Below are 12488 nucleotides of genomic sequence, written 5' to 3' on the forward strand. Positions count from 1 at the left end.
TTCAGTCCTCCTACTGTTTATTCCTGTCTGTAGATTTCCAATGCTTTCCCATTCTCAGACTCCCAACCATTGAGGGCTGTGATGTTGATGGGATTTAAACTTACAATCCCCTGATCTCCTGACAAGCCAGCAGTTAGACAGCTGCACCACTCCAGAGCTGCGAAACCATGTACAATTTGGTGTCCTAGAAAGAACAGAGAGGTGTGTAGTGTCATTTCACAGCTCCACACTGGTCTCACAAGTGATGCTCATCAGTTGTGATTAGATCATGAGTTCAAATCCCAGCAGGGGATGAAGCTCAATTATTGAAACCCTCCCAGTCTGGAGACGCCAAGGGGAGTTCTAGCCTGCAGATGGGAATAAACAGTAAACAAATTTCAGTTACCATGTGGCACTGAAGCCACTGATACTGAGCCCTGCTTGGTCATTTATAATTCAATGTAAATGTGATAAGCGTGTTTTCATTATTCTGGCCACAAATATTTTAAGGTTAGAGTCAGAGTATTGAAACCCATTGTGGCACCTAAAAAATAAAGGGGCTACAAAAGTTTCTTTGAGGGATGCCATAGAATAACCACTTTTGATTCCATGAAGAACCAAGTTTGTAAAAGAGTTATATTTTAATCAATAAAGAACAATTTTTGGGGGTCTTTTAAAGGTTCTCCACATGCCCACATTTCTATGACAAGCATGGTTCTTTACAAAACCAAAATAGGTTTTTCTATGGCTTTGCTCAAAGATCAATTTCTACACCTTTATTTTTAAGAGTGGACACCTGTTTATGAAGGCTCTCTCATTTGAACTATCAATTTGCTTTCTTCAGTAATATTCATGGACTTTACACCAATAAGCCATAGCATTAAAACCCCCTGTCCAATATTTTGTTGATCCCCTTGTGCCATTAAAACAGCTCTGACTGGTTGAGGCATGGATTCCACAAGACCAGACCTAGCCAGCACTAATTTTGTGGTTTGGAACAGACGAGCTTGCCTCTCTTCATGCCCATTATCATGTTTCCAGTTTACCAGTAGTCCTTACTTGAACTAGATTTCCCAACCCACAAGACCAAGCCATGCTGGAGATGCTCTAAATCACAATATTCCGGCCTCAAGCTTTACTGGTTTAGTGGCCAGTGCAACTATTATATTTATATATATTTATATATTTATAGTACTTAGCAGGAAAAGTCTTGAATCGATGAGTAAAGTGCACAAAATGGAACTGGAAAACTAAAACTGACTCTTTTATTGATCACTTAAATATTGATACAACCAAAAAAACTATATCTTTGTGACAATACCACAATATACTGGTATTGATGATGTATCACCTGCCGCTAAACAAATGCATTTCTTGTGAGAGTAGTATGAGTAACATTTACCTCCGAGACTGCTGTTAAGCAGCCTTGAGGTATGTTTACAGCGCTTCATCAATACATCTCATTCTTCTGTCTCCAGATGTCAGCCTCTACTCTTAGGAGCAGATCAATAAATCTCCACTTATTGCCTTGGTGTCAGAGAATTGTTTGCCCCTTTAACAAAGCGCACATGCTGTTGAGCCAGGCAGGCCAAAACGCTGCGAGCACCCTGCAGACACTAAGCGCTTGCCAAAAGGAAGCGAAGGCATTCCCATACTTTCTCCAAGAATGTGAGAAATGAAAGATCTGTACAGTGGCCCAGAAGGTTCTGTCGAAATGAGCCGTTTACACTTAATTAGTTGCTAAATGGGAAGAGCACTGAGACACAAGCTGGCCAAGGTTGAGAGCCAGTGCCAGCCAGTCACTGCCATCACGAGGTCCTCAGTGATGGCTGGATTCAGCACAACTAGAGGGTGTCAGAACAAAGAACCTTCTCACACCTGTGAGGTTGATTTGCTGGAACGAAAACTTGACTTTTAAGCTCCCTGTACAAAGCATTTAAGGTGGTAGTGTTAAATGTGGTAGTAACTTCAGGCTCCTGCAGATGGCGTTGGGCTATAAATACCTGCAGGTTGTGCAGCGGGAATCATAGATTGAGAAGAAGTGGTACAGTGCAGTGAGTGTCTCGTTGAATGTGGGGAAAATGGCTAACAAAGCAGATATTAATGATTGGCTAAATGGAGTGATAGCATTTGGGCATGCCAAAGGCCAGTGGCAGTAGCTAAATCTGCAGGTGTATGGAAGCGTATGGTCATACAGGTCTACCAGCAGTGGCAAAAGTCCCAGTCTACAGGAAATTCTTGTCCAAATTGAGGCCGAAAAACAAAGTTATGGCTTGTGATTAAAAAGTGTTCCTTCAGATTTTCAGAAGTGGTGAAGGACCAGTGTTGACATCTGGGAGCAATTCTTGCCTGGAAGTGAAGCGACTTTCATTCACATGCCATGAAACCAACTGGCAGTCCCTTTCCATCAGTTTCGTCCTTTCATATTTTTCCACAATTTCCAGAATTTCCTGGGGCTAGAATGTTTGCCATTTTTGCCCATTTTTGCCTCTGCTGGTAGTCCCATACACCTGTAGATTCAGCCACTTCCTTCATACTGTGGACTTTGACAAGCCCAAATGCAATCATTCCTTTTTGCCAATCATTGACATCTTCTTCACCACCCATTTTCCACACATCCAACAAGACATTCATTGCACTGTCCCACCTCTTCTCAATCTGTGAATCCCATCACACACCCCACAGATATTTAAAGCCCAATCATCCTTGTGCAATGCCATCTGCAGGAGCCTGAAGTTAATACCACATTAAACATGCAAGGTGACTAGTCATTCCTAAATGGGAAAACTTTATTGCACTACTAGTCCTGACAGTGTTGCTGCCAAGAAATCACACTCTGCATAGGACAAAATAAACCAGATCCTTTGGTCCATTAAATTATGGAAAAGAACTGATGGACGCAAATTAGAGACACAGTCCCGGAGAAGGCTAGCACAAGATAGCTTTTAGATGGTTTCACGTTCATTACAGGGACTGCTTCATCATGAATCATCTCATTGACAAGCCAGGAAGCTTAATGTGTCTGGCATTTGCAGCCCCTTAAAAAAACCCTCAAAGCCCACTTTGCTTCGTGACACGCAATTCAGGACATTTTCTGTCAAAAACAAGAACAACAACAACGGAAAAAATAACACCTTGTCAAATCAATTCCCATTATCTTTATAACCAGAGGCAAACGGAGCCTTTCAGAGATCTGGCTGCCAACTGCGCCACCTTGGGTATCCTTCCTAAAGAAATTGTTTTAACACTCAGTCAAGCCCACAATAAGATGTTCCCTTACATTTTCCATTGCTGTAGGAGATTTATGTTTCAGGCACCAAATGGCTTGATGTTGGCTTGGAAAGACTTGACGGGTATGTTCCTGTTTGGTCTGCCAAGTGTAGAGGATATAGGTCTGGGTATTAAAACCCTGGAAGCAAAGACAAGGAATGAACTTGGTCCACACCAATCATGTTTTGGTGTATTTTCTTTGGGTAAAAATCAAGTATGATTTTAGTATGTATAGGGGTATAAAAATTGTGGGGGAAAAAAGCTTCCAAAAACAGTCTACAGCCCTATTTGAATTGGGTTAGTTTACCAGGGGGCTTTCTAGTTAGATTTTCCTTTGATGATGAAACTCGTGCTTCTGAACAGCAATAATATGACCACTGATATTAAGTGAATACTGACCATGTAGTCATGTAAAATGAAAATGAAATGTAAAAGATGATATTGTGGATATAAAGAAATGCTTAATACCTGTGACTGCCTTTATTATAACAACCCCTTGAATTAGGCTCTTGTCCTCTGATTGACTCTTGTGTTGAGTGGATGGAAATGGAAGTTCTATCATCCAGACCAAGTAAATGGTTGAAAAGTCTTCAACAGTAGCCTGTAAATTCCCAGCTCTTTCACAAATGCTACTTCATAACCTTGTTTTGGAGGTCCCTCATTTGCTCCCCCATTTTTCCTCTGTCAGTAATATTGATGGGATATACATCATTAAAACCATCTGACTAGTGTGGGTTCCCCTCATGCCACCAAAACAACTCTGATTCGTCAAGGCATGGACAGTTGCTACAGTTGCTCTCCTGAGGGATCAGATCAGATGGTGTGGTTTGCATTCCCTCTGTACCTATGACCCTGTCGCTGGTTCACCAGTTGCCCTTCTATTGACCACTTTTTTCTCACAAGTTTACCTCACAAGACCTGCCTGATGTTTTGGAGATGCTCTGACCCAGTCATCAAGCCATCACAATTTGGCTCTTGCATATCTCAGTACCTCAGATGTTTATGCTGCTTAATATGGAGAGTGCATCATTTGGCAAATGCAATTGTAACCAAGTAATCACTGTTCTTCACTTCACCTGTCAGTGTTCTTAATGTTATGGCTGATCAGTGTGATTCAGGGGAAATAAACCAGGAGTGAACTGTAGCTTTGTCTTCATGGCAGTTAAACAGAATTAAACAGCATGTTTTGATATGAAGAGAGCTGCAGTCATGCTGTCAGTTTAATCTCGGCCCAGTCGACTTTGTGGAGAGAGATGAATTGTTGTCACAGCAGGGGGCTTCCACCTCTATCTTTTCACCCCTCATTGCTCTCTAGCAGTTCAGCATGCGCACATACACACACAGGGAGCCAACATTAGGGACTTAATCAGACTAAAAGGATCAGACCACTGCTGAGTTCTGTAGTCTGAGGTCTGAGGTAGTCTGAGGTCTACTGTTTCTGTCAGGCTATGAATGTATGACACCTGACTTTAATTATTTGGGTAACTTGTGCATTATTTATTCATTTTTATCTTTTATCTTTTTGGATGACCCAATCAGAAAGCGAATATGCAAGTCAACCAGCTGGTTGACTCGCCCAGTTAGGGTAATTCCAGGCATGAACTAACAAGTATTACAGAAGAGTCACAAGTAGAATATAATCAAGTATACTGTTCCAAATAAGACATGAGCCAATATGTCCATCCCTTCAAATACAGCCTTCTACACATGTTAGAGTGACATGTAATGTTTATAGCTACCTATTTATCTAGATAGCTGAACAGCTGTAGCTATTCAATACACAGTGTTCCTAAACAAGGCTCAACTAAGAAGGCCAAATCAGAAATAATAAGTACTACTAGCTTATATCTCATCACCTAAAGAGTAAATGTCTTTCAAAATATACCAAAAGTAAAACACATACAGAACAGTCTAGCAAGGAAACTGGCGGTAGATTCTTTTGTGGTGTTAAGCTAATATTAGCTAAGCTAAGCTAATATTAGCATCCAATTCTGTATAGCTTAACTGAGCAACTCAACTGAGTGGTCACAGATGCTTTTTAGGGTAGAGATTGATCTTATTGTCACATTTCTGCCATTTAACATATACATTAAACAAAAATATAATTGTTAAGGGGTGTGGAACATAACATTTTATTTATTTATTTATTTATTTATTTTTCTTACATGAACTTCACATGTAGCTTAAAGTATGTGTATGACAAGTCAGGTCATGCTAATATTGAGTTGATTTGTTTTGTTAAATCAGCTTTAAGACAATGGTATCTGTGGATAGAGTGGAAAGAATCTGTATTACACACTATTCAATGACAGGAAAAGGTAAAACAGCTTAAATTTGGTTTTACCGGTTTCATCACAGCGGTTTGATCATGAAAAAAGGTCTACCATGCCGTTGCAACACCTGTTAAAGGGTCAAAGAAACTCGTTAAATAAACGTAGGCTAATGGAGTTTGTATTCCTGCATGCACTTTGCCTTAAATCGTCTGTAACTGGCTGTAATATTCAATATTATGCACTTTCTATGCTATACTTTTCTTAAACAAGCATTCTTTCTTGCCACATGGCATTTGGCGCTTCCGTCAAGCAGCTTTATTAAACACTGTCCCTGGATATTACGGTTCCGCGTGCTGCAGTAAATCACCTTAGAGTGTGGATAGACGTTAAGCTGCAACAGGAGTGGAATCAAGGGACCTGTCCATCAGAGAACAGCTTAGCCGGCTCATTTAAAGTGATTAGAATTTCCGGCTCTCTTAGAACTGTAGTGAGGATGAGACTCGGGAACTACGGCCAGATACCCGCTCTTAACCCTCTTGTCTTATGGACTTAGCATCCAGACAGAGTGGGCTGGCTCAGCCTCTGAAACTGTCACTGTCACACAGGTTCAGGTCTGCGTCACTGGTGTGACCTGGCTCCAACAGGCAGGCCCAGATTAGCTCAGAGGGAAGCGACGGCTGATTCACCGAAAGCTACACCCCTGATGACGAGTCTGAAACGCTGGGAAGTGCAGACGTTTAATTAGCGGCTGGTTGGAGTTGGTGGTTGGTGTCCAGGAGAGGATCTTTTCTTAGAGAGGCATAACAGCTAATTGGCCATGGTGGCTCTGTCTGTCCAAACAGTCCAGCCCTCACACTTCAACGCTGAGTCATAGGCTTATTAAACTTAACTCGGCCATTACAGCCAGAAGTGCCAAGCTACAGCTGCAAGTATGCATTCTAGACGTTTCCTAGGGCTAATCATTTGACCCCAAGCGTAAGTATATCCATAGAAACCGCAGAGTTGTTCGACTCGATGTCCAAATTAGACCTTCTCGATTTGAGACTTGAGCAACCACTGAACAAAACAAGTAAATACTGTTATTGAATGGAACTAGTCTACATACAGTATTGACATGGCCACTTCAATGATCAGAGTGAAGCTGAGAACTTCTAGAACTCAAATGTTGAGGGAAGAGTCAATTGGGACAAATTCCTCTGTGATTTTGAAAGGTTTTACATTGTCACATTAGATAGAGATGCCAGCTACAGCTTTGCACTAATCCTAAGTGCCAGTGGTGTCTGTCATACTTAGTGGGATCTAAATGTCAATGTTTGGAGAACAACTGACATCATACAGGATAATAACCTAACCTCTTAAGCAGCCTTTCTGTGTTAAGGGGTTAAAAGGTCACAGTTTTCTGTATCATATAGTTTGCTGAAGATGTTTCTGCCGTATCATCACTGTTGCACAAAAACATTTTCCTTTGCATTTCTATCAAAAAGAAATGGACCAATAGAAATGCTGCAAAATGACCAAAATCTCTAAGATTTATTCATCTTTTTACATTGACCACCATTGACAGTTTAGAAGGTATTGCTGTTCCTGTGAAAATGCCATTGTGGAGATTTTGTAACTGACTGCATTTAGCTTTTGACAGTTTTGGTATTTTTTCGTAAATGGTGGTCAATTGATCACTGACCATCAGTAGTATGCAAACAATTGCATTCGTTCTGAGTTACTGTCAAACACTGGCAAACTGGCAAAATTCCCTTTAACCTACTAAGAAATGGTGACAAGCTAATGCTAACATGTTGGTAAATTTTCTGTTGTCATTTCCTACCAAATAAGGTCTTTTTTATTTGAATACAGATTGTACTGCTCCGGCATCGTATATTCATTTGTGGCTAGCATGTTTAGCAAACTCCTAAAGAGTTGAAGGCCAAAGTCTTTTAATTGTTAATTCCAACCACATGCTGCTAGCAGTGCTAAGGGGTAAAGGCTAGCATGTGCTTTTAGAGACAGTTTGTGGAGAACCTTCATCACATCCCATTTCCCCTGTTTTATCACAAATTACTGCATGGGCCTGCATTGACCACAAGCGAGTCCCTATGGAATGGGGTAAATGGAGCTAAACGGCTATAAACATAAATATTATCTAAATACGTGTCCAGGATCTTCTTTTAAATTTGGAAAGAAGAATAATGTATTTCACTAAAAAACACAGAAAGCAATGGAACTACATTTGCACATGTACATGATCATTACAGTAAAGAAATAAATGTATTAACTAGGATTTTGCTCCATATTAACCAATTCATTTTGGACTCGTTTGGGAGCGCCATCTAGTGTCTGGTGAAATCAGAAGACATTCTCAAGTGGTAATTCTCCTCTCTGCATGTTCTCTGGTGCTTCCTCTGTGAGCCATAAAGCAGTACCATACCTTTTTCATGAAAAGCTTTATTGAAAGTTCTACTAGAAGACTCAAATGCTACATCACCTTTACCTCAACCAATCACCAGCTTCCGCTTGTCTTTAAAAGACATCTATTACACACCTACCTTGCTGCCTTCAGATGCTGACGTTTCATCTTTTCGCTCCTTCCTCACCACTATCGCTAGTTCGGTACCGCACAGTTGACCAGGGGCAAGATCTGGAAGTGTCCAGATGTTACAAGACCTGGGCCAACGACAGGGCCGACACCAAATACTTTAACTTTAAAGTCTTAAAATTATTGTTGTCTATCAAACTGTCAAATTTTCTTAATATACATTTTCTTCTTCTTGCACTCTTGTCTCTGGAGTCTTCTGGTAGAAACTGGATAGCTGAACATGCTTGGAGGAAAACACTATCTGCCAAATATGTTACATCAACTAACAGATGCTTCCACTACAACTAGCATCACACTGAGCAGTCGAGTGGGGAAGGGGGGAGCCTCCAACCCACCCAGAGATAGTGAGGTCAATCTATCGTTCTGACTCAGACTTAATTGGATGGCTGTGCATCACAGTGGATTGATCTCCCAATGATAGAGATAACGCTTAGACAGATGCGCCACTCAAAGGCATTGCTCATTTTGACAGAAACTATATAGTTGTGCTCTATAATCTTTAATCAACCCTTAGGTTAAATGAAATTTCGCTGATATGCAGAACTCTTATTCGTGTAGTGTTCGTCATGGAGGTATATGGAGGTATCAAATGCAGTGTGTTTGTTTTGCCAGTAGGTCCTGTTGTCAATGATTCACTTGGTTCTTACTTTTCCTACCTATGCAGTCTTTTTACTGTTGAGTAATATCGATACACTCATGTATGCGTGTGTATGTATATGTGTGTTTCCGACAGGAGAGTGTGGACCTGGGGGAAATCATGTTCTCGCTATGCTACCTGCCTACTGCAGGACGACTTACTCTAACTGTTATCAAGTGCAGGAACCTCAAGGCCATGGACATCACAGGATATTCAGGTATTGTTATTCAGATAATTCCACTGTGATAAATATAAACACTGACGGTTAAAAAGGAATGCTTACGTCATACTTTTCAAGTGGGAAAATACATACGACCAACAGCATCAGCATCAGTATTTCATAGCTCCTCGCCTGGCCTTGATGACTGCTTCACTCCTGCACATTCATTGTTTCTTCTGAAATCAAGGGTATTAATAAAGACATCATCCTGCTGTTGTTGGAGTAACTGTCTCTACTGTCCAGAAAAAATCCATTCTACTAAATTTTTAAAAACATTGCTCTGAGGTTTTGAAGGCATTCAGCGACAAGAGTATTAGTGAGGTCAGAATGTTGGATGATCACCACCCCACCCCACCTCATACCCACCTCCCCAACCTACCTCATAAGAATTGGATGGAGCATAGCTATCTAGCCCACGCCTGGCATTAGGCATAGTGGCAATAGGTTCTAGTTAATCTGCTATAGAGAGTTCTATTCCATTGACAATACTTCTCCATAGGGTCTAGACAAACTGTGTCAGTAATGGGTGCAAGGTAAATTAGAAGAGGTGTCTGCAAACATTTGGACATGTGGTGTTTGTACATCTGAGCAATTCTTTTTCCCTGCCAGTGTGTTATTTCACTTCTTAAAATGTATACTTCGAGCTCTGTAATGAAAAATGTAATTTTCTAAATCCTAAAAAGTGTTCAGTGACTGGAATTCTGGCAGCAGTCCAACCACATTTTTCAAACTGGGCAAATTCTATTCTAGTTTTCTCGCATCATTAAAATAATGCGCTCTGAGCAAATATGAAGTGACATTCAAAACAAGCTAGAAGTGATGAATGCGAAAATGAATCGTTTCATTATATCATGACTTGAACAGGCGCTGGGATTTTACACAGCAGAAGCTCCTCAGATGAAAAGCAAACGGTTCGCATAGCTGGCAAATTGAATTCACATGCAGAAAACCATAGCTATTAAAATGCGCCCGGAGCACTTTCGCTGCCTAGAGTAAACCCTACACATTTGTTCCGCTCAGGCTGGCCGTAGTATTCTGACTGGCTATTGTACATCACAGATCCCATAAATCTCTCAGTGATTGGTAAAGTTGGAAATCAGCATGCAGCAGTGACAGCGGACTGAGCGTGGTTCTGTTTGGTCCAGTGAAGCGCTCAATCTTCTTGGCTCTCCTCTGAATGCTAAGTCAACTTGTCAGCAAAGAATGCCACTGGTGCTTATTTTTAGGTTGTTTAAGGTTGCCGTTCTAAAAGAAGCAGGCTTCAAATGGTTCTCTGAGGGACGCCAGCGAAGAATCGCTTTTGGTTCCATGAAGAATTATGGGCCACTCTTAGCAATATCTTCCTACATTTGTTCTTAATGAAAAAAAAGTCAGATACATGCAGCTCTGCTTTTATAAGGATAAGTCCCATTGTGGGTTTAAAGAATTTCTGGTGAATGAGGACCCTTGTTTGTTGTAGAGATGAGGTGTAAATGTTAATAAACTTAAAACTGGAAAAAAATTACATACATCGCATGAAGGTTCTTTAGACCTTTAAAAGATCCTTCACACTAAAAGTGGTTCTTCTATAGCATTTCTCAAATAACCTTTTCAAGCACCTTTATTTTTAAGAGTGTGGGAAACATGCGTCATATGATACATAGATTTGCAGTGTTAGACTCTAGATTTGTCAATCTGATTCATATTATTAAGGTATCAGACTGGACTGGGTGCCATCCTGTTTAGTCATAGTGCTCTGCACTCCCACCAGCCAGCCTGCCCATCCACACATTCAAGATTAAGCTTACATATTTGCCCAGAATTTGTGGATTGGCTCATTTTCTTTTAAGGTGAAAAAGCCCCACCTACAGCTATCGCACGTCTCATTACTCATTTCCTGACCAGGCAGACTGAATATGTGGTCTGCCAGACCAATTAGTGGATTGTTGGTTCCATATGGCTATAAATAACCAGCCACTGGCGTGGAAGAAACTAGTGGATGCTCCGTGACTTTTAAAATTTCTGAAGGGGCATCAATAAAGAAGGCCATATTCCCCAACCTTTGTCAGGAGGAAAGATCCTCTTAAAACTTACTTCTGTAGTTTTCTGAAAGATCCTGACATTTACCAGTGTTTTCTTATTTGGGATTGGTTCAATTTACAAGCACAATGGGATTCATCACTGGAAGAGCAGAGCTGAGAACAATCTTGTGGTTCAAAACCCATGAATCTTTTGGTTAGGTCTTTTCCCTGAGAACAAATGTGAGAAAATTCTTAGAAAGATAGTGATGAATGAAGCCCAATAATTCTAATAGAACCCTATGTGTATTGTTCAGTTATTAATTTGACTGCAGAAACTTTTGTGAATATTTGGTAACAGTTTGATATAGCATATCTTGTGGATAAGTCCCACAGGGTTCTATGTTAGGGCCTATGAAACTGAGTGGTCTAAGGGGTTAAAGAACCATCACTTTGTAAGCCAGTTTACATGTTATTTAAACACATGATTCTTTATGGAATCATCAGGGGTACTTCAGGAGCTCACATCGCTCAAAGAACCACTATTGACTGTGATATGATACTAATCCTTGTTTCCACAGATCCTTATGTAAAAGTGTCTCTCATTTGCGATGGGAGGCGTTTGAAAAAGAAGAAGACCACCATCAAGAAGAACACGCTGAACCCCACCTACAACGAAGCCATCATCTTCGACATCCCCCCAGAGAGCATGGACCAAGTCAGCCTGCACATCTCTGTCATGGACTATGACCTGTACGCATCTGGTGTTGTCTGAGTTTGAGTCGATCCAGCATTACTGTGTGTGTTTGTGTGTGTGTGTGTGTGTGTGTGTGTGTTTGTGTGTGTGTGAAGATTCAATCAGCATAACTATCTACTAGAATAAATATATCTTCAGACGACTAAGGACCTAAATCAGATCAATTTATTAACCTTTAGAAGATGAGAGTTATTACTTTGCTTTTGCTTTACTAAATACAAAAACCTTGTATGTCCATTATTTTCATCTTTTCACATAATTTGAATCTGGCAGTTATTCATTACATTGTTTCAGAATTCCATGATGAATGGACCAATAGAAATGCTCCAAGAGAACTTGGAATAAAATATTTTGACATTGACTTCCATTGAAAGTTAAGAAGGGCTTTTCCTATTGCCTTTTTTGGATTCAATGTTTTCGCACAGCAGTACTTAATAACATAGCCAGCCACCCAAAGAATTTACCTTTTCTACTTGTTTTGTTGTTAAGAAAAGTATAAAGGATGCCTTTCTTACCACACAGCAAGACTGGCCGACAAAAAAAATACCTATGAACTTATTATTCACATATACATCAATATCTACATACATGTTCTACTGATTAGAATTCACACTTTCAGCTACCTTGGTCATGGAAAACCGACTTTCCCTCGGCTTTTTCAAAGTCAGTTAGAAGTATGTAATAGTATGTAAACATAGTAACACCAAAACGTCAAAACTATGTTTATTCCCAATTTTCAATGGAAACTAAACTGCAAAAGCAGTC

At 40.3% G+C, this 12488-nt stretch overlaps 1 protein-coding gene across 1 annotated transcript in view; it reads left to right on the forward strand.

Moving 5' to 3' along the window:
• syt6a (synaptotagmin VIa) overlaps positions 1-12488 on the forward strand; it is a 106483-nt gene that overhangs the window by 84528 nt on the left and 9467 nt on the right. The window contains exons 5-6 of the mRNA XM_072656404.1: positions 8846-8966; positions 11548-11719. Of these exons, the coding sequence (XP_072512505.1) occupies positions 8846-8966; positions 11548-11719 (293 nt within the window). The remainder of the gene's footprint in view (positions 1-8845; positions 8967-11547; positions 11720-12488) is intronic.

The sequence above is a fragment of the Salminus brasiliensis genome, chromosome 14, assembly GCF_030463535.1.
Source record: "Salminus brasiliensis chromosome 14, fSalBra1.hap2, whole genome shotgun sequence".
NCBI classification, from domain to species: Eukaryota; Metazoa; Chordata; class Actinopteri; order Characiformes; family Bryconidae; genus Salminus; species Salminus brasiliensis.